The following is a 24,350-nucleotide window of genomic DNA, read 5'->3' as shown; positions in this document are numbered from 1 at the left end:
GAACTGACAATACAAAGGAACCATAAAATTAAAGGTTCTTAAAATAGAATAAAAACACATATGTAGGTGTTAAAAATAGAATAAAAACATATAGCTTGCTTTAGTAGGAGAATTTTATTCTAAGAGTAGTGATGAGAGAAAACTTGAATCTCAGGGCTATGAATTCTAAATAGAACTGATTTACTAGAGTGATATAAGCAGTGAGATTGAAATGTTCATCAAATGAGCTAGCTACCTGGGTTCTTCAATATCCTTTTCCTGAAACAATATTGTTCCCACAGCATAATATGGGGATAGATATATTGGATGGATCCAGCTGTGGAGACTGGAGGGACAATATAATATCAAGGATCTAAGCAGCTTGTTATGGTAATAACATGGAGACAAGAACTTATTGAACATAGTGAGATATCCTCATATATATTCTCATCTCTACTTCAATTCAGTATCGCCTTCATTCTTAGTCAAGACAGAGGGCACTGGTGACTCAAAGCATATCCTTACAAATTATTATATTACAGAAAGACTCTTACCTTTCTGTCCTTATATCAAATATCATCTATATGGATATAAAGATACACATCAAATTTCAGGCTCTTTTCAGGCCCTGTGTTAATCCCTGAACCAAATAATTTGGTCAAGTGCATGGCATGCTCTCATTCACCAACCTGAATTACTCGATGGCCGTCTGAGTGAAGGTTAGGCATATGTGGACACCTGTGCTTCCCTTTCCAATTGAAAGGGAACCTTACATAGAGGGGAAAAAAAAATATTTAAATATTAGATTGCTCTGATTAAATTAATTTATTTTAAAATTTAATTTAGTACTAAATTGAATTATATTTAATATTAAATATTTAAAATTATAGATATTTGTCTTTATAATTCAACCTTTAAAATTGTTTTTAAAACATACATTTTTTGAGGTTAGTTTGAGTTTGTTTGATTTTGTCTGTTTGGTTCAGCTTAAATTTATTTTATATTCTTAGCCTTTCTGAAATTTTTCTTACAGTTTCAGGATAGTCTGTTTCATAAGATTTTTGGTCATATGTAAATCTCTATTATAATTTGTTCAACTAAGTATTTCTGAAAATTAGATACCTAAAAGTGCATAGTAGATGTTGATTAAATAAAATATCCTAGCATGAAAATTACTAAATCAAATATATATTTTTTTCTATAGATGTACATAGGAGTGTATTCTTTATGACACTCATATGCACAAAAAAAAAAAAAAAAGAAAGAAAGAAAAGGAAAGAAAGAAAACTCTAAGGAATACTAAATGGGTTATTTATGGGTTCCCCTGTATTCTGAAAACTAATTTAATGATCCCAAATTAAGGGTCAATGCATAGTTGAGTGACTTGAAGTACGTAAGCCCTACCCTGAAGTAGCTCAGTATGTCACCCTTTCTTCTGATTAAATTTTCATATCGTAGTCCCCTTCTAAATGAACATTGGATGACCATCCTCATAAATGCATTCTTAGGAATCATAATGTATATTCTATGTAGTCTTGATTTAGATTTAATCAAGGCCAATAATAAAATGAACACATTTCTCTTAATTAATTGCAAATGTTTATAATTACCCTGAGGGTGTTTTAAAATGTCTGATGACTATAATATTATTAACTGTCTCTCTAGACAGTCTTAAAACTGTTTATTATACATTTGGCCACTTTCCAACTTTCAGTTCTCTCATTTATTTCAATATGCATCAATAAACATATAATTAAACATCTTACTGAACTATTTCTTTTGCATAGTACATATTATATCAATCAGGTAAAATGATATATTCTACTCCTTTGAATTTGTTCATCAGTAAAATGTCCTTAAAAATATTGATCAGCATTAATGTAAAGACAACTATCATGCTGACACACTATGATCTAATATTAAAATCACAAGTTCTTATCAAATAGAATATCTCAGTGATGGACCATGTTGCTGTATCACCTCAAATTCTAATGTAGTACTTTATTATTTTTATTTCTCAATAAACTACAAATGGTAAGAAATAATAAAGACTCAAGTTCCTTTTAAAGTAAGGATTCTTCTAAACAAAAATTATTAAATGGCTCAATATTTAAAGGGCTTATTTTCTTAGGAAATGACATTTATTGAGTATGCTTTGCTATTTATATGTTGGGAAAATTCATTCAGCTCAATGATGTATTTCATGTACCTGGCAGTATAACATATTCTTTTTTATCTTAAAAAAAATCACAAGATTCTAAATATTAATTTTAAAGCTCAGTATTCTGTTCTAACTACAGAAACACCAAAATTGGTTGAATGCAGTACTAAAGTCTCCTGCTCCAAATGAGGTCTTCAGTGCACTGTGATCACAATGATTAAATGTGCCTAATCAACTCAAATGAGAGAGAGAGAGAGATGAGTAGAGGGGGGAAAAACAGACAACGAAATCTTACTGACAAATATCTTTTCCTACCGAATTGAATATTTCGAAGGTGATATTTGAATACAATCGTCAGACTAAGAATTACTGTTTGATGTATTCCTGCGAATTCTATTAAACTTAGTTAAACTGCAACTACAGTTTGGACAAGATTACAAGATTCTGCTGTCTGCAGTGGGGTCTGTGTTAACAGGAGTGAGTGCAGATAACAAGCTCTTGGAGAGCAGGGATTGTTTTTATCTTACCGAACATTCTCTTCCAAGTACCTCTTACAGTAATTGGTACATTGGACAAGAGACTGAATTCCAAAAGGGATCTATTTGGATGCTGACTATTGATTTGCAATGAACAATAGGATGGCATTTTTTTTGGTTTTGGGGTCAGTTTTGAAATATGTTTATATATTAGGTTCTAATATAGCCTGGGATTTTTCTACCCTAATCTAGTTTAATGTAAACCATTTTTCATAAAGAAATTAAATTTATTCTTATATTACTGACCATAATAAAGTAATTATTTTGTATGATTTAATAAAGTAAATCATTGAGCATCAATCAACCACTATCTATTGGAAAGATGTCATGGGAAATGGTACTAGATAAGTTAATTTACATGTAAGAGAAAGTCATAGTTGCTAGAATGTCAAGTTGTGAGGATGTTACCCAGGCTAACTTTTAGTCCTTATCAAGATTTTTCTTGTGTTTTCTATATTTTCAATAGAAAAAGACAATGGAAGAAAACTTTTAAAAAATTGGACTTTTGACTAGGTTAATAAAGTCTTGATAAAATGTACATTGTTTAGAAATTTGCACTGTACAAACTGCTTTAATATTTCACACATTTTCTACCATCAGAACAACCCAGTAATTAGGTTAAATACATTTCCTTTTGGTTTGATAAGGTGATATTAGTTACTACTTATCCTATGCTTTCAATCCTTGATTACGTTTTTATTGGCATTAATCGCATTAAAATATAATTACCAAGTTGTCATCTCCACTAAACTGGACTTACTTCAAGGATAGGAACTGTGACTTCACTTTCATCACCAAACTTATTAGATATTTATCAAAAGACCTATATTAGTCAATACCCTTAGTCTTGCAAGTTACAATATCTCATTTCAAACTAAATAATCACATACACAAAATTTTTTGTATTCATGTAGTTGGGAAGTCTAAAGAGCCAGTTTGCCTGTTTCCCTTCATATATGGGCTTCCTTCTCAGTTTCTCTTTAAATGCTCTGGCTCTTGCAATCCCAAAACTACAGAATTACATCTTATCAAACAAAAGAGATATCATTTCTTTTTTTCTTATCCATATATCAAATTTTAATCCCTGTTTGAGTTCTCTCACTATCCTTGAACTAATTACTTAGACCAAGAATATAGAGAGCTCAAATTGACCATCCTGGGACACATGACCATCCAGTAATATAGCATGTGGAACACAATATTATATGGGACAAAAAGGATGGGTCCAGGTTTGTTTCTTAAATATGATGTCTTGTTTTTTGAAGAAAAAAGAAGAACTACTAAAAAGGTAAAAGTAATAAGATATCAACTATGAAATTAATTCCAAGTTCACAGAGCTTTATGAGTAACGAAGTAAGGATCCAAACCTGGTTTTTCTGACATCAAGTATAGTGTGGTTTCCCTTAGATAAAAAGTTGTTTCAAAAAAGAGAGCTGCAGTGTTGACCAGTGGCTTTTCATGTCAAATTACTCTGAAAACCGAAACAACAACGTTCAACTCCATAAATGCAAGGACAATTCCCAAATATACTCTGGGTTGTAGCACCCAAATCCCCCTTCAAAACTGAAGCAGTTATTTCCTCTGCTGCTGAGAGTTCTGGCAGCTGACTACCCACCCCAGGAATTGTTTTCAGCTGAGGAAAGCCAACAAACCAAAGTCCAGGCAGGATTATAAAGGCCTTCCTTCCACCAGCCCCAAATTTAGGATAACTCTGAAAGCCTCCAGCTTCAGAAGTCCATGCAGGACCCTGTTGAGACTGCATTGCAGCTCTCCCTCTGCTGAGTCTTTTCTCTCCTTTTGGCGTAAATGTTATCCCTAAGAGCAGTCCTAGTAAACTTCCTGTTCTCCTAACTGTACCTCAAAGTCCGCTTCCCTGGGAATCCAGTCTTCTACAGTTTAGGTTTTTCTTGGGCCTTAAGGACAACTAGAGTTAGACTAAATCATAACTGAATACAATTGAAAGTTAGAGGGAAAAATATTTAGATGTCTCTGTTTCTTAATTGTTTATTAAAAATGTTCCTTTATTTATCATTTTCATTACAATCATGTATTTATTTGTTTTTAATTAAATTTATTAGAACATTAGTTAATAATGTATAAATTTCAGGTGTACAGCCTTTCACCCCACTAACTGGGTTTCACCCACATGCATTCTTTAGTAGTCAGACCTTTCTTTAGCTCTCTTCAGCTTTCCACTTCTAATTTTAAGGACCCTGTGATCACACTAGACCCACTCAAATTATATGAGATCTCTCCTCCATCTTAAAGTCTAATAATTAGGAGCCTTTATGCAATCTGGAGCATTGATATCTCTTTGCCATGTAACCTAGGATATTCACAGATTTCAAGGATGAGGCCTTGGGCATCTTTAGAAATCATTATTTTGGCTACCACGTTTCCTTTATAGTGCTCAGAAAAATATCTTTTTGTTTTTTCCTCTGATTTTACTTTTAATAACTTAGTTAATGAGCCTTCTGCTGCTTGCTATTATATAATTATCTGGTCAGTAGAATTGATAATCACTGGGAACTACTGAACTAAAACTATTTAACATTTTGCTATTAGTAAATAGCACTTAGTCACAACCACAGGCCTGGAAACTCCTTGAGGTCAGGCACCATATCTTATCTTTTTTTTTTTAATTTCTGTAATCTTTATTTTCATTTCCTACTAACTAATAGGCATACAGATAATGTAGCTAAATAATTGCAATGGCTGATTATGTTTATGAATTAAAACCAAAGGTGCAATTTCTTTGAATCACTCTTCCACAGAGCAGCTAATAGATGTTCTAATTCAGATTATTCTCACATCAGACCTACCAATTGTCACATATCATGTGTGTTTAGTGTTATTCTCAAACAAGCAAAGCTATTATTATTTAAGTCCTGCATTCCAAGAGTCTAAAACATTATGCTTGCTATTTTGGGTAGCTAGCCATCAGTAAATTTCAGGCAATTCTGCCCTATTGGTGGGGAAAGTTTACTCTTAATAAGTAATTATGTACTATTATTAGTAATAGTAGCAACTACTATGTGTTAGACCCTACACTGGATTTTAGCGTGTGTGCACTCGCCCACACACACACACACACCCTCACTAATCTAATCTTAAAAGACATCTATGAAATAAACATTTCATTTACAGATTAGAAAAATTTTTGAAAATTTTGCAATCACATATCTAGGCAGTGATAATGAGAATTCCAGACTAAGGAAGCAAAAGGATGCCAGTAATCATTTATCACGTCATTTTTCTAGCCAAATAACTACACACGCGTGCGCACACACACGTATGTATAACTTTAATAAAGAAAAGCTAAAAAATGTCAGACTTTTAAATCAAGAGGAAATTATTTACAAGCTCAATATTAAGCACACTAAAGCCACTCTCACTCTGCGCACATAGCCTGTCATCCTCTCAGATCCTCTATTTAAAAATTTCAATAAGTTAAAATTGTATTTAGAATAAAATCGAAACCTTTTGGTATCTCAGCAGAGTCTACATAATCTGACCCTCCCTCTCCCTGAAGCCTCACCTACCTGCTCCCCTCACTACCTGGGCTGCACCTACATGCGAATCCTTTAGGCACTTAAAACACCAGCTCTTTGCTGCCTTGCGCATTTCTCCATGCTGTTGTTTTCACTTCTTACCTCTTTGCCTGGGTAATGTCTTCCATCCTTCAGATCAGTTTAAACCAGTTTTCCAGAGAAACTGTATTTTAACTAAAATGAATCTCCTTCCCCACCCTGTCATTTTCTCTTGGCACCCTTACCGTTTCCTTCCAAGCACTTAGTGTGATTTGTACGCATTAGTTTGTTTGCTTATTTTCTGTCTCATTGTGGAGAAGGGTATTCACTGTTGTGTTCCTCATACACTACATGTGTCCAGTATTCAATAGATATTTGTGGAACATTTTTTTTTTCTCAAAGTTAAGATATGAAATTATACTGGTATTATTTCTGTGAACAGAACATTTCCTAGAACATAAAGGATCTGGAGCTTTATGTTCTGGTCACTCCGGGTTTTCTGAACATCCTTATTTATTTTCATGTATTTTTTGGTTTTGTTTGTCTTACATACAGATTCACATTTAAGTCATTCAAATAAAAGAAACAACTTATTCAAAATCAAAGATTTACTGGACACATATTTTAAAGGCATGTTGGTTCTGGGGTGAGACCCAGGCTTCTGGATTGTTAGTAAGCTTTCTAAGTGGTTCTGATTCACACAAAAGTTTGAGAATACCTGCTTGAGCGTATATATAGTCCTATTGAACGACCATCTATATCTCCTAAATTGTGTCTTATCTAACCTTTAGATATTTTCTAACTTGAATATTTAATGACTATATAAGGCCTTTATTATTCCGGCTCTTTTATCTCTTTTTCTGCTCTAGATGAGGCTTTATTCTTTTGAGCTGTCATAATGCTGACATCTCAGGTTTATAATGTGATTAGGAATAAGGAATATAAAGTAGAATTTACACAGTTACCTATTCTGAAGAGTTTGAGAGTCATCAGATGACTGAACATATAATATAGTAATTGATTTTAAAAACTAATAAATCAGTTTTGTTTATTTATAATTTTGCAAATATATACTTTTATGTTAGTTTCAAAATTTGTGGCTATTTGTTTTCTCATTTATAGGCTTACATATTACTTTTAATTGTTAATGTACTGAAAAACACATAAACTAATTATTGCCCTTGAGAGGCAAATTTTACATTCATACATTCACACATAATTAGTAATTTTGAGATATAGTCAATTCATGATAAACAATCCACATTCTTATTCACTAGTATTTTCCCCCTCCTTTAAATATTTTATGTCATGAACATATAGAAAAAAATGTAGACTATATAGTAAAAGCAAATTTGTTATATTACAATTGTATTTTGCTGGACACAGCTTCCAATTATATTTATTTATATTCAAGTCCCTTCTTTTATAAACAGCCAATGTGGCACCAGGAAAAAATATCTAACATTTCAGACACTTATTTTTACTTAAATATACATTAAGATGCAAATTTGTAAACACTTTACTTAGATTGGATTTTATTCTCCTTATTTAAATATGAAATGGCCACAAATTTTATTTGATAATCTTTCAGAACTTGCTTATTTTGGAATGGGTGAGTGAATATCTTGTTCAAATCTGTTTTACATACAAAACATATCCCCTATACTCCTAATAAGAAAAATATGCCCTACCAAGTTTTCCAGATTTGAGGTAAAGAGGAGGTACTTGTAAAATAGACAAAATCGTAACTATTTTAGTTGTGGTCTAAGTGACCTGAGACCCTTTGAAGATAACATCTCAAAACCTTCCTTCCGTTTAGATTGTAAATGTCAAGTTTAATGACATTGTTGCTTTATTTAATAAACGTTAATAATCTTGATTCAGATTTAACTGCCATTAATGATATTCATGTTTTACTTGAGGTTTGTATCATTTCTTTAATGCTGAGGAACATAAAAAATATAATTTTCTTATTTAACATTTGCTTTAGGGAAGTATGGATCCTGTCCTAACATTTTTCCATAGATGAGATAATTTAGAGAGCTCTTAGGAGGAAAAAAAATTCAATTTAAAAATAATAATTCCTACATTTTTCAGGTAAACATATTAAATTGTGTTACCTGTAAACATATTTGAGGGTTCCGCCAGCTACTCAATTAGTGGTTTTAGAGAGCCTACAATGTTGAACAATAAACTATTCTGATGTAAGTGAAATAGCTTTTATCTCTCTTCTGTGCTCTAACTCACACTTTGATGGGCTTTTGATGTTCTTAGATATCCGTGGAATACAGGAGTTTTTGGACAAAGTGTCTCAGCAGGGGATGGATGTTGCACTTCAGAAGGTAGAAAACAACATCAATAAAATGATCACTACTCTTTTTGATACCATGAGAATAGAGGAATTGAATCGCTATCGAGACACTCTTAGGCGAGCCATCCTTGTTATGAATCCTGCCACAGCCAAATCCTTCATTACTGAGGTAAGTAACAATTGTCAAGGGCAGAAGGTAAGGTGTAAAAATTAAATGCATTGGACTAAATCCCACAGAGGAGTTAAAAATTAAGAGAGGTGACAGAGAATTAACTATAAAACTCTCATTAGCACTAATGGAGATAGCATAGTGAATTCCTGGCTCATCGCATTTACCCCATCCAGTTAATTGCTGAGAATGTTTGTATTTATATATATTTAGGCACATAGCCAGAATGATTTTAAGAAATCTTATAGGGATTTAAAAGTGCCGTTGACCTGAATGAATCGAACAAGTTCAAGACTTGTTTTGCAAGTTAAAATTTTACTTCTGAAGAAAGATTTACTCAAATCGGCCTATTGTTGCCTGAACATGGTTACTTTTGCAAAAATATATAGCAAATTTACTTCTACTCTGTAAACTCTGTATCCAGACAAATAATTAAATAAAACTGGTAAAACTTTGTAAAGTGATGATCACTACACATTTTATGATACTTTATCCTCACATTTTTAATTATATTTCATTTGGCTAGACGCGCTGAAACTTTTTAGAATTTAAGACTTTTAATAATTGGTGTAAAGTTTCTATGTTCTAAAATGCTTTCTTATTACCTTGCAAAGGATTATTGTCAGGTCATTTTTGCCTTACTTTGAGTTTTTAATTTTATGTAGTGCTAGAACCGGCCATGATATTACATACTTTCACATGGGTTTTATTATTAGTGCTTTTAATTTAGGTGACTTTATTTGACTAATACTTTTTTTTTCTCACTTTTCCATTATGCTTTCTTGAGCTCCCAAAGTACTGCTATAAAGCCTCTAAATTAAGAATGTGTTAGAAGTTTTATGACACTCTATAATATAATTGGTATCAAGTAACTGAAGCAGAATATAAATCACTAAGAAGAATAAAGCTTTGGGGAAAATATCAATAATACCATTTTAATTTTAAAGGAGAACTTTGTCATGCAGTTTAAGGACAAATATACAACTTTGATCTTTTCTTGTCTAGCAAATGACTCAGAGTCTCATTGAACAACTAGATTTTTCCATAATTGAAAGAATATTTCCAATTTTACAGGAGTTGGTTCTTTTCTTTAAGAAAATCTGCTAGAAGATTGAAGGTAAATACATAAAGACATATAATATAAATCAGAATCTTAAAATTATAATAAGTGAAGTTAAAGTATTGAGAAGTCACATTTGAACTGGACTTAGTGTCATGAATAGGAATTTACAAAAGAAATGTGATATATAACAGATAACTACAAGTCTGTCTCAGCCACTTTCGGGCCATGTGGTGTTAGCAAATTACTAAACATTTCTGAGCCTGCATTTTGTCCTTAGCAAAATAGGAGTAATATATTGATTTTGATATATTCAATTTGTAATGTAGATTAATGAGATATCTTCTAATATGCTCTAAAAGGGGTAAGGCAGGGCCTTTTACTGAGGCAAGGAGGGGAATATATAGAGGAGAGGAAACACATGAGGAGGAGGAGGTTTGGAGAAAAGGTGAAGACGTCTGTGTTGGACATGTTGAGTATATGCCATTTAAATCAACATGTTATTTAATCCTTAGAGTTTTCCCTCATGCTCAAGTAAATAGATATTCAGTGAACATCTGGATGCACGATTTGAATTCTCACAAGAACTCAAGTCTTAAGACAGATTTATATGTTTAAAGCGCTGCAGTGTATAAAGAAACAGTAGGTTAAGTAAGGGAAAGGACAGAACTGAAGACAACGCAGGCAGAGAAATAAGATCTAGCAAAGGAAATAAAGAAAAGCATAAGCTAACTTGTAGAGGAAAAGCAAAACAGAAAAAAAAAAAAAAACTACAAAAGGGAAAAAAAAGCTGTACAAAGCAAAGGGGAGAATATACTAGTATGATATTGCTGAGAAAATGTCAAATAAAATGTTTCAAAAATCTGGAAGTCTAGTAATTTAGCAATACCAAGTTAATTTGTGATTTAGATGAGAAGCCAGATGTCTGTGTCAAGTGGTGAAGGTGTGGTGAGAAAAAGAAAACAATGAATATCGATCAAAAAATTGGATAAAAATTGCCAGAAAGAGCTAAGGTAATAGAAAAATCTGTAGATGAGAGGTCGTTTGGCACTGAGATGCCTTTAAAACCTTGCACATGGAAGAAATCTCTGAAAGGGAACTTATAAAGAACGAAGTAGAAAGGACTAGAATTGAAATCTCAGAGAAGCTCTATTAAGTTTACAAGGTATGAAAAACTATGCAGACCAGAGATAAAAGATAGTCTAAAAGATAGCAGAAGAACCTAGACAGTGGTATGTCGTGGGTCTTAATTGTCTAGAAAAAAGTAACTGTTAGAATTAAACTTTAGGATAAGAACTCAAAAAAAGATATTTGTATCAGGAGCCAAAAACTTCCTAAGAATGGCAGAGAATGGAGCAAGATTGCAAAGGTCATGAAAAGAATTAATGGAGGTGAGTATGTTGACTACTTGAGAAGTTTGGTGATGAAAGTAAAAATAAATTATGGGTAAAATATTTTTTAAAAGTTGATGGATATCAGAAACAGGAAAATCTGTTTCATTTTTGAGATAGAAGCTAAAGCTTTTCTACACAGGTCTTAGGAGAACAACCAGTGAAAAAGGAGAGATTGTAGATTAGAGAGGGAATAATTGATGAGATAAGAATCCAGAATGTTAAAACTCATGAAGCTCTATCAGGGAAGGACTACTCATGATCAGTAACTTAAAATTGCTGTTTCAGGGTAGATAAATTAGTTCAGACTTTGTTAAAGACGTTTTCTTTGACCATCTTTGTGTTATTGATAACCAATTTCAACTAATATGATGTTGGTTTGTATTTTGACCATGGCCCCTGTCCTTAACTCTGAACTTTGATACTTGTAAAAATCTACTTATTCCACCTTTGCCCCCAAACCCATAAAGTCTATGTTTGTGATTTTCCTAGGAGACTTCACTCCCCTCCTCTATACAGCCACTATTTTTCCTCCACTTGCTTGTCTTTCACAATCACTGATTTGATGCCTCCAAATTGCAGACTAAATTTATTCTTCAGTCCCAAGCAGTGATGTAGGAATGACAGAAAGAATGTGAACCCACCCTCTTTCCTCATCCTAAGCTGGCTATACTGCTCTCTGACCTCTATAGTGGTTCCTGTTTCCCAATTAGCTGTTCTCAATCTCTTCTTATGCATTCTAGGAGCATTTCCACACTCAGGGAATAGACTGACCCCTTTAGTACTAGAAGCCATTCCTTCAAAAAGCAGTGTGGAATTCAAAAGGCTGGCATTGCTGAAAGTCTGGAGATACAAAGAGTAGTTCCTGACTTGAAAGATCACTTAGTCTTGTGGAGGAGGCAGGCATGTAACTAAATAATAAAATTGGAAAAAAAAATGCTGTAGCTGTGATAGGTAAATAGTACTCTAGAATTGCATAGAACTGACTGACTATGCATGCGGAGAGCTTGGCTGGAGTCAGGAAAAGTTTCACAGAAAAATTGCTTTCCCAGAATCTTGCAAAATAAATAAAAAATTCATTAGACGGACAATAATAGGCAAACAATTTGATGTGTGTGTGTGCGTGTGTGTGTCAGTGTGTGTGTGTGTGTGTGTGTGTGTGTGTGTGTGTCTGTGTGTGTGGAGAAAGAGAGATTAAAAAACAAATACAACTGAGGGTTTCATAATAGAAAAACAGGTCTCTTCGTCTACCCTTTTCTACCTCCGGTTATTTTCAGAAGGAATTACTTACTTTTAATTTTTAAAATCTAATTTTTATTCACTTCTGGAATTCTCTACACACTCACATGGTTCAAGCTTTTAAAAGTTCAAAAGGATACTCTACCGCCATGTTCCTCAAGCACCTGATTTTCTTCTCAGGAGGCAAATAATGTGTCCTGTGTGGCATTCCAGGTGTGTGTGTATATATATATATATATATATATATATATATATATATATATATATATATATATATATACATATCTATACATGCACACACACACTTTATTCTTTCTTACACAAAGCGATATACTAACTACAAGCTCTGTGCCTGAATTTTTGTTACTTAGTAACACCTAGGAGTTCATGACATTGAGATATATGAGGTGTTCATCATAATTTTAATGGCTGTATAATATTTCATTGAGAGATGGATTTACTCTTAGCTCTTTATTTTTTCCTATTTCTACTTACTTCGATGAGTATTATTCATTGATTTTTTTATTTTATCTCCTACTGATTTCCTTTCCATTATAATAAAATGAAGATTTATTTCATTTGCTTCACCAATACTTACACCTCTTCTCAATGTAACACAATTTTAAGTAACTTTATATAGCAAACTGTACTTTTATTCCTATACCACTACCATAGAGAGTACAGTTTCTATAAGGGCTCTCTCACTACTTGTTCATTCTCCTACCTCCCAACTTCCATGATCCACAGTTTTACTTTTATATTCAATGTGTTAGAAGCATAAATTTTCTAATCAGTAACCATAAATATAATCTTTCACGGTTGACAGTCAGCTGTTGAGAAATCCAGGGTATGTCTGATCCTCATTTATTTGAAAGTGGCTTGTTTTTTGCACCTTGAAACCTTTTGAGAACTTTAATATTTTCAAATATCACAATAATATACCTAAGTGGGGTTTTTATCATCCATTTTACTCTATGCTTGCTAAGCTTTTTCTTTTCTTCTACCACATAAAATATTTTCTTTGATTTCTCAAAAGTTACTAAGAATTTTTAAGTCCTCTCACTTTTTCAAATTCTCTCTATCTTTTATAAGGCATTTTTTCTTGTTTTATTTTGATCTTTTTTTTATATTGTAGTTATCTTCAAATGTCTTGTGATCCTTGTTTGACATTCATACTTAGGAATGAATTAATAATAAGTTGATCAAAAGCTGTGCATATGAAGAAAGGCATTTAGCTTATCCATTGGCAAGTTTCCATTTAGATTGTGAAGATGGAACAATGCCATTTATTGGAGAGAATGCTAGAGTTTGTATGTGTGTTTATGTGTGTCTTTGCTCTAGGATAATAATGCCAAAGTAATTGTCCCATTTTACCTCAGAAAGTCCACTTGTTTTCTCAGAAGAGAATCTTTTTTTTTTTTTTTTTTTTTTGCACAAGGGTGAATGTCAGCTTTTGAAGACATTATTCATGAGACAGTGTGTGAGATAGCTCCTGTGAAAATCAACATACATTTAAGTGGAGTCAATGCTACTTATCCACTGATTCTGTATTTGCAAATTCACCTCCTCACTAAAATTTATTTGTAACTCCAAAATCAGTACTAGAAATGCTTTCATAGTCATTCACAGAAATGTGCAGAACAGTGAAAAATTTGAGTTGCCCAATGGTGGTAGTCTCAGCTAAAGTCAAACAAAGCCATGCTCTGCATTCTTGTTGCAGCTCTCATATTGTAAATAAGTGTCTTTTTTGGCAGTCTAGTTAGTGTCGTTTTTTTTTCATTTCTTTGTGTGTGTCTTTTGTTGGTGATCTTGCTCTTTAAAATGACCTCTAAGTGTAGTGCCGAAGTGGCATTCAGGATACCTACAGAATAAGAAGGCTGTGCTATATCTTACTGAGAAAATACTTGTGTTAGATAAGATTCATTTGGGCATCAGTTATATTGTCATTGGCTATGAGTTCAATGTTAATGAATCAACATGCTATTGTTAGAATTTTTATACCCCCTAAAATTCATATATTAAAATGTGTTGCCCGATATGATGGTATTAGATGCGGGGCCTTCATAGATGGGATTAGTGCTATTGCAAATGGGAAAGAGACTCCACAGAGCTCCCAGCTCCTTCCACCATGTAAAAGTACAATGAGAATTGTGCAACTAGAATTGTGCAACCAGAAGAGGGCCTTCACCCACCATGCTGGCACTTTGATTTTAGACTTCTAACCTCCAGAACTGTGAGAAATAAGTTTTTGTTGTTTTCGACTACTCAGTCTGTGGTACTTTGTTATAGCAGCCCAAATGGACTGAGACACACATACATACACACATATACACACACACACACATATGTTATAATATATATGCTATATATGTCATGTATATATGTGTGTGTGTATATGTGTGTATGTAAAAAAGTATCTTTCGATAGAAATCTAAAATCCAGAGATTTGCGGAAACTAAACCCCGTACTTCCTCTAGGAGCAGGATTCACAGGAAATTTATAGAACGTAACTACTACGAATGACAAGAATCAATTGTACTCCCATGCTTTTCAGCTCTCTCACTCCTGCCTTCATTTGGCATTTCTAAGCATCAAAATTTCTAGGGCTCGGCATGCTGGAAGGCTCTCTGCTGATGAATGGTCTATGGCTCCTCTGACAAGATATCAAATATTGCTACTTTAACCACTTTTCTTTTTTCAGTAATTTACTTAAAAACACTTTTCTGATGCCCTTTTACCCCTTTTCCTCATGGTTGTTGGTTTGTATACCTATCCAATCCATTATATTTTGTTGAGATTTTGGGAGTGAACCTCTTAAACCTTCCTGATTTGAAAGTTTTAGAATATTCATTCAGATTTTTATAGATTAAAACTAAACAAACATCCAGTACTATTAAGAACCGGTGTTATTATTTTTAGGAAATAATAAATTGAATTATGACTTTTTATATTTGGAAACTATAGCATGTAACATTTTGTTCAAATTCCAAATTTACCATTATAAAAAGTGAAGTCCTTCCCTAGACCTAAGCAATATTGTTCTCTAACTCTCTGCAGTCGTGTTCAACTCCTTTGCAGCTAATGTTGAAAGAGGATGTTGGGGGACACACACAGTTTGAAAATGGTGAAGTAACTTTTCAGCAGGTTGAAGGGGTACAACATTGTCGGATCCCAAGAGAGGTATTTGTAGAAATTACTTACCTTAGGTTATATGATAGATAGAAAGGCAAACGGAGCTAGAAAGAAACTGATGGATTGAGATAATAGGAAGGATAGAGGAACCAAAGGTTATGAAGGCAGAGACAGTCAGGTTTAGTGAGCACCTAAGAGAGGAAGAGGTGGAGGGACAAATTTTGTTCAAAAAGAGGGAATAGTAGAACTCCCACCCTTATGACTTCCTCTACTTCATAAGTTCTCGTGGAAAGTTGTTGAAATATTCAAAGGATATATGAACTAAAAAGTCAAAAGTTTGAGTTTAAAAAAAGAAATTGCTCACTTAGCATTGTCATTTAATTGCTAAGAGGGAAAATGGGCATATCATTTCAGTTTGCATCTTTTTTTCTGTCCCTGGGGCAATTATGTAGCATTGAGTTAATTATGCTCTCTTTGAAGTCTCAGAAATTTAATACATTACATGTCTACAGTTAGTGCTCCACCTCTCATTCAAGAGTTTCAAAGGTTTAAGAAAAGTACTGCAGTTATGTGCAGCTGAGTAAATCAGCCTGCTGTGATATCGGTAGAAAATTGTTAACACAGTGTACCTGTAAGTGTCCTTGAAATGAATGTGGTGAAACAGGAGTGTTCATATGGTTTGATTTAAATATGTACTGGGATGATATTTTGAAAAACAATATATTTTTTTATGTAGGAAAAATATTACATTGGATGCTACATAAATTATACCATTTCCAGAAAGGATACAAAATTCTATATAAATTAGAACTTTTGGTCACTGCTTTTAGTTTTTAGGTTTGAAATAAAATCAATCATTTGAAAACAAGAAGTTTTATTACTTATATGGTAATGGATATCATTTTCTATTTGTATCTTTTCAATTTTTCAGAAAGGAACCCTACTATTACACGAAATTCTTCTATTCTTCAATAAAAAAAGTGCATTAGCTCTTATTTCTTCAACATACTTTATAAAATACTTTTCTTTCCATTGTACTATAGCCCAGAGAACCTTAATCTTGTAAAACAACAAAAAGGCAAAGTTACTTACTTCAAATATGTAAGCAGCTTGACAAAAATAAGCCTTTAGAAAGGTTTAGGAAATGAGTGACTGTATCTTGCCTCAGTGGATTAAAAAAAAGATTCCTAGTCATTGAAATGGTACCCTGAATATTCAAATTACCAATAATTATATAATATCTATTTAAATAACTCAATATCTACCAAAAAGAAATTATTTGGAGACATTATGCAATATATGGTCTTTAATATAATTCTAGTGTAATGATATTTTAAAACAAAACATATGACAGTACTTTTTCCTAAAATATAGTCCATTACATGAAAGTATCTCTAATAATAGTGTTCGTAGATGAGTAGTATGCATTTTTTAAAGTAAGCATTTCATTTAAATATAATATACATATGAATAGTGCAGATATTATAAATGTACAATTCAACTAATTTCCATTCTGCCAGCATCCAGATCAAGAGACAAAACATAACCAACACTCCCAAATTCTCCTCCCATGCATCACCCAGTTATAACCCCTCAAAGGTACCCATTACTCTGACTTCTAACCCAATAAACTAGTTGTGATTGATTTAAAACTGTATATAAATAGAATCATACTTTATACACTGTTTCGTCTGTTCTCTTTTGCTCAACATTATGTTTATTAGATTCACCCATGTTAAAATATGGAGGAAAAGTTCATTTATTTTGATTGCTTCAAATATTTCATTGTACGATAAGCCACAGTTTATATAACATCATTAATGATTTGTCTTTTCAGTTTTGCCAATTACAAATAGTGGTTCTATGCAACTCTTTTTGTTTATGTATGTATTTTTGATGGGTATATACCTGGTAATCGACTTGCTAACTCTAGAGGTATGCATAAGGCATATCATTTATGAATGCTAGATGATACAACCAGTTTTCCAAAGTATTTATACCAACTTGGACTCCTGTTTGTAGCAAGTAGAAGCATTCCAACTTCTATTACCTCACCAAACCATATTATTTGTCATCTTCTTCATTTTATTTATTCCAGTGGGTATGCAATAAAGTCACATATTTCAAATTTTACTTTTCCTGATGGATGATTTTTTTGGTATATTTATTGATTTTTTTTGATATTTTCTTTCATGGAGTACCTGTTCAAGTCATTTTTTTTTCTCATGTTTGTAGATGTTCCATATATAGTAATGATAAAAGTTCATTGCCGAATACGTATATTTTAAATACCTTCTCCCATTGCTTGCCTTTTTACTCTATAAATGGTGATTTTTGATGAACATAAATTCTTATCTGTAATGTATTCCAAGTGATTAATTTGTCTTTTGTATAATTAGCCCTTTTTGTCTTTTTTTAAAGAAAGCTTCCTATTCTAAGATCATGAAGACTTATTCTGTGTTTTTTCTAGAACTTTGTCCTACTGTTTAAATTTAAATCTGAATATTATTGGAAATGGATTATTTTATATGAAAGGTGTTAGAGGAAGAGATACATTTATTTTCTATATGGTTTCTGCTATTCATTTCAACACAGGACCAATGTTCCTGAATGGAAAAGGATATTAAAAGTTTCCACCACTAGTGCATAAAATAGGAATTAATTGGTGGATTTGAAAGTATAGCACTATTATTCCCATACAGCATCTTGTGTCTATAACATTTTTTTTCTAATGTGATGCACATGACTTTAAGAAAGAATGAAAGATTATATTGATGATTTTGTTGGAATAAGAATCTTCCTATGATCCTATGATAACAAATGTTAATAGTGCTGGATTCTGTAATAAAAATTGTAACTCTTTCCAAATGCCTAGTAGTCATGGGTCATTAAGTAACAACTCATAGCTAGTCTCTCAAAAATTCAATTGCTTTATGTGGATGTGGTTTTCACAATGGCATGGAATGCTATTAGAAAAAAAATCATTTCAATTTAACTGGACTTGGGGGACAGAAAAACACCTCTAACAAGCGATGCTTCATTCTTGGCTTAATTGAAGTTTTCTTATACCACAGTTATTAATTATTATTGAACTCTCAAACCCGAGTTTTTGCATTAGCTCAGTATTGTTCTGAATTTGAAAGGCGGCTCTGTTACTAGCCATCACATAGCTTTGGAATTTTTTTTTTTAAATGAAAAAGTCTCAAATTTCTTTTCCTTTCTACTTGGAAAAATCATTTATGACAACTTTTGCTTCTGTTAATGAGGCGTGAAAGAACATCAGACTTTGCTTTTCTGATCAAGCTCTATTTAGCCCTCTCAAAATTCCCTTGAAGATGAGAACTCAACAGAGAACTAGGCTCCAGTGAGTCCAAATTTCCAAGTAGGACACATTCAGATTCAATTCACCTCTTTCCTGTGACCGCTGACTTAGGACACTGATATTGTTGGACAGCTTGCTTCTAACTAATCCTAATAGTCTAAAGGTCACTTAACAATTCTTTGTCTTTACAGCATGTAATTTAATCGTTTTTCTTTTCTATTAGGTTTTTGAGTGGGATTCAATTCTATTTATTAAAGCAAAGTTAAACAAAAAAATATAGAATATAAGCGACAATTGCATTCTTATTTGAAATATAAAATCACAATTGCTTCAACATTTAAGACAAGGAAATAGAAATCCTTCTCTAATCCATTATTCATTTATTCATTCACTCAGACAGTATGTTTAAAGCTATTTTGTGGAAGGCAATGTGAAAAGTGTTACTGGGAATACAATCATGAATGATATTTGGTTATAGCCTCCAAAGAACACATAGACTAATAAAGAATGCTGTCAACATATAATGTACAAAATAATAAACCACAAGGAATGAAACAGTTAAGTATTGTCTTCGGCCCCTAAAGGGAATTGCAAATAAAGAAAACAAAGTTGATATCTAAAACCTAATCAAATAAAGTTTGTAGATAATAGGTAGGATTACTCATATCTAAACCAAACCAAACTTGCATTTGTTATGGGATAATAGAGGAGTCTTGGCTACTTCAAAAATTTCCTATCATAACTTTTTATAGTCTTATCAAAGCAAGTCTAGAATATGAATGAATCAAAGAGTGATTAAATTTATACTGGATTTTTTTCCCTCTGTGAAGTTAAATGGACATAATAAAAACAAAGGGATTAATTATAATAGACCTAATAATGAATTTGCAGATTAAAATTTGGCAGTGTTTGTCTATTACTGCCTAGAGAGAAGGGCATGAAACACAGAAGGCAATGGCGTGCTAGCATAGAAAGGTATTCTCCATAGTATGCCAGGCACAACTTATCAGACCTTGCCGTGGTTCATGTGAAATAATTTTCAAAATTATGGATTTCCTCGTTTCTGTTGCCATTCTCAACATCATCTTTTGAAGCTAAGAGAATGGTGAAACCCTGTATTTTAAGCACTTGTGAGATATGTCTGTTGCAAATAAAAATGTTAACATTTAATTAATATATCAGTTTCCAGTAAATTCGATTAGTATGTAAGTGGCAAATACACGCTACAGGTGCTATTATTTTTCATTTCCCAACCAAAACATACATTACTGGCCTCTTCCCTTCTGTTCTAAGATCCATGGCAAATGGATCTTAGCAGTGGAGTCAAAATCTATTCATCAACCTGGGTTCGTATAAATCGGTCTCCCAGAAGTGATCAGTTTCTGAAATGGTTACTGACAAAAATCAATATTTTATATTTGTAGAGAACCAGATTTTAAAGTAGAGACACCCCATGAAGCTTTGTTGAAAAAAAATCTGATCCCCTTAGGTTACAATTTTATTCATAACTTTTTCTCACTGTAACAGATAAATAGGAAAGAGAAATAAACTGTTCAGGTAGAGAAAATTAAGAAAGTTCATTTAATTTTTCTATCAAACCTTATTTCTAATAGAATATACAAGACTGTAGCATAAGAGGATTAAATGAGTAAAGTGATATGTGTCCACCCCACACTAAAATTATATGATTATACAGATTCATTAATTTAAATACTAATTACTTTAAATATACATATTGCTCAATGAGGCAACATTTAAGATATACTTGAAACTCAGATTTAGGATTTGGATTTAAGGCAATATTCCCTTCCCTGAATGAAAGGAAGCATGAATAAAGATACTGAGCTGGAAACTCATGAGGAGCACAATGAAACAGGGGACAGACACAGGCTATATGAAGTAGAATTTTAGGATGCAAAATCAGGAAGTAAGGCCATACTAGACTGGGAAGTGAAAAACTTTGAATGTCATACAAGAGTAGAACTTGGATTCAGTTTCTGCCTAACTAACTGTGTAGCCCACTTAAAATCATTCAGTTTTATTTTTCTCATCTTGAAAATGGAATAATTCCTGGATTACAGAGTTATTTTGAAGACTATGTTTGATAATGTATATACAACCTGTAGAATCATGTTCACACCTAGTAAAAGTTTTAGTTGTACAATTCTTCAGAATGGCAGTATAGGATAAAGAAGAAAATACAAATGACCTTTGAATTAATAGACTTGAGAATTGATTGGATGTGTGAAATAAGGTTGAGAAGTAAGTGGGTAAGAGAGATGGATCCTATGTTTGAGTTTGGGTTTCAGAGAACATTTAGATTGAGACATGCAATAGACTGGTAGAAACAAAGGAATGGAACCCAAAAGTTCTAAGGAAAAGCTATTTTATTTGTCAATGAGAAGATCATTGGCGATCTTTGAAAAACATTTGGATTAAAATAGTGTGAGAGGGAAAAAGATGTTAAAGAAATAAATAATGAAGATGTTATCAAATAAACATATTAAGAATAGGCAACTCTTTCAAGTTTAGAAGCAAAAAGTAGGGCCATTTTCTAACTAAGGAAGATTAAGCAGAAAGGGAGAAATCGGAGGTGCAACGTACAGAAAAATAATCAACACAAAATCATTGAAAGGAAGTAAGATCATTTTTATAAATAGATTATATTTTAATATATAATTTAATATATAATTTAATAAATATATATGTAAATATATTTTAATGGGAGAGAGGCAGAGGATGGGATAAAAGGATAAAAATACAGGGAATCTGAGGACTTAATTTCACTTTGATGGAATGCATTTATAGTAGCATCAGTGAATTCTAATTCATTTGTTTGTTTGTTTTTTGTAAGTGCTTAATATACTATATACAGATGCAGAAAAAAAACGAAATAAAATATGGCTCATTCAGGGAGGGATACTAGTCAAAAGAGCAACTACAGAGAGACCAGGCTGCCTCTGGGGATGGTAACACAGATGACTTAAGACATGTTGAAAAACAACTGATTTCCAGCAAGAAACCTACTTCCTAATGTGTGTTTTTAAAGGGAAAAACAATTTACTTAACTTTGTTTGTATTTTATTTCTATTTACACTATGGGTCTAGACTAGAGTTGAAAATAAAACATATTAACTTTATTAATACTTCAGAGATAAACAAAAATATGTTTACCTAGAACAAAATTTCTCAGCTTTGGCAGTACTGACAATTTGGACTAAACAAGTCTTTGATATGGAAAAATGTAGTGTGCATTATAATATGTTTACCAGAATTCCTACCTTTACCTATTAGATACCAGTGAACACCATTCATGACAATCAAAAAAGTACCAGATAGTATCATATGTTTCCATCAGTGCTGCTGGTGGTGGTGATATATTAAAATCATCTTTAGTCGATAATCACCAATTTACAACTATTAAACGGTTGAGACACTAAAAATTGTTCTCATGAGATTTTTATTGCTGACCTGTGACTACTGCATTTCACTTTTCTCCTAATAATAGCTAGTCAACATTTACTGGGCTCTTTTCAAGTGTCTGACATGGTGCTAATCATTCTATGTTATATCGTATAATCTTAAAAAAAATCCAATGAGATAGTATAATAATATCTTCATTCTATGGATTAAAAAATTAAAAGAATGATGTATATGCATTTGTCCAGATTTTGTCCTGGGTTAAATAGATTATTTGCATCTTATTTATTGTTAACTTAGTCACCACTTTCCGTGTGTGTGTGTGTGCGTGTGTGTGTGTGTATTTCTATTTTCTAACAATGTTCATCATCAATTTCTTTTTTCAAGGAGAGTATAATTGGTTTCCCAGTTATATTTACCTTTCTAGCCTTTAACTGGTGAATTTATGTTATGGTCTTTGAAAATTGCCATCTGAAGGGCAAATTGATCTGCCCGAGATATTTAACCCAAAATAAATCGAAAAGCAAAACAAAAATCAATTAACTATAGAAACTGATAAGGCATAACTAATCAGTGGCAAGAAATCTGAGTTGATTCTGAAAACTGTAAAGTAGTTGCCATAGGCAATAACTAACATTATTGAATTTTTCTTATGTGCCAGACATTAAGCAAGTTTTACATATTAACATGTTAAATTCTCACACCAAATCTGTGAGGTAGATGCAGTATTTGACCCCATTTTACAAAAAAGGAAAATGAGACACAAAAAGGTTGTGAAATTCGCCTCAAGTCAGACAGGAAGTAAATAGCAAAACCAAGTCTAGGCCATTCTTAATGGGTGTGCTATGCTGTATTACCTCTCCAGGTATAAATTTGAAAAATTGTGAAAAAAAAAAACATCTTAACTTTTTATTCATGACAAAGAAGTAGTTCATATGCCTAATTCCCATTAAATCATTTTTAAGGAGAATTTGCACTGGAGCAAGCTCGTGGAAAATTACTAGAGGACATAATTGGAGAGGCTGGCCAATGTGATTAAGCCATCTGTGTTTGGTAATTAGTATTTATCAAAGTTAGGCTCCTGCCCAACCACAGAGATCTGGAGTTAGAGCCTCTATCTTCCTTATTTATTATATTTCAAAGTGAAAGCCCCCAAGTCCTTGAGAAAGACATTCCTGGACTGTAAAACTGGTGAGAAGCAGGGAGAAGATTTACATCTCAAAAGAGCAGAGAAAAAATTTACAATTGCAAGTGTTCTAAAATAAATAATCTGAGAAAAGGGAAGTCAAAGGCCTAGAGTCGAAAAGAAATCTACCTAGTGTAGATCCCATCCCAGAACCTTAAATCATAAATCCTGAAGTGGAGTGCAGTCACTGATATTTTTAAAAACATTCTTTTAAAATAAATGAATGAATGAATGAATAAATAAATAAATAACATGTTTGTCACATGACTGACAAAAAAGTTCCAGGCAAATTTGAGAACCACTGTTCTAGACTACTGCTTCTCAAGCTTTCATGCAAATACTAATATCCTGGAAATTTTGTTAAAATGTAATTCCTGATTTTATAGGTATAAACTTGAGCTTTTATATTTCTGAAAAGTTTCTAGATATCATTGGATAGAGCTTACATGGGGTATTTCCATCACTGAAATTTGTATTGGCCAGCACTGCTCTGGCCCTTGAAAAACCTTAGCATAGGATATAAGATTTGAGACATCCCGTTTGCATCTCTGAACAAGTAATCCTTCTTTTGTTCCAAGGTAGAGGAAAAAATTTTTTTTTCCTTTACCCACCTAAGTTCAATAACTGGGGCCCTTGAGTATCAAACTGATAAAAGAGGGATTAGCAAGAGGTAAGAACACATTTAATTACAAACTCCAGAGAAAGAAAAATATATATATTTTTTTCTTCTGATGTTGTAGGTTTTCAGTAGGAGCCCTGTGAGAAAGACATTAACAAGAGGAAAACAAAACAGAAGTTTATTTATATGTATGTCTCAAGTATACATGGGAGAAATGCAGAGATGAGTAGTAACTCAAAGAATTGGCTAGAACTTCTGCTTAAATACTGTCTTCACCTAAAAGGAGAAAGAGAGT

At 32.6% G+C, this 24,350-nt stretch overlaps 1 protein-coding gene across 3 annotated transcripts in view; it reads left to right on the top strand.

Annotated features, from left to right (window-relative positions):
• Window positions 1–24,350, top strand: part of GRID2 (glutamate ionotropic receptor delta type subunit 2) — a 1,244,053-nt gene that overhangs the window by 638,238 nt on the left and 581,465 nt on the right. For all 3 annotated transcript variants that reach the window (XM_036227700.1, XM_036227697.1, XM_036227699.1), the window contains exon 4: window positions 8,481–8,686. In XM_036227700.1, coding sequence (XP_036083593.1) covers window positions 8,481–8,686 — 206 coding nt within the window. The remainder of the gene's footprint in view (window positions 1–8,480; window positions 8,687–24,350) is intronic.

Source organism: Rousettus aegyptiacus, unplaced genomic scaffold, assembly GCF_014176215.1.
Source record: "Rousettus aegyptiacus isolate mRouAeg1 unplaced genomic scaffold, mRouAeg1.p scaffold_m13_p_10, whole genome shotgun sequence".
NCBI lineage: Eukaryota > Metazoa > Chordata > Mammalia > Chiroptera > Pteropodidae > Rousettus > Rousettus aegyptiacus.
Note: the sequence above shows the minus strand (reverse complement) of the source record. Positions and strands in the feature narration are given on the sequence as shown.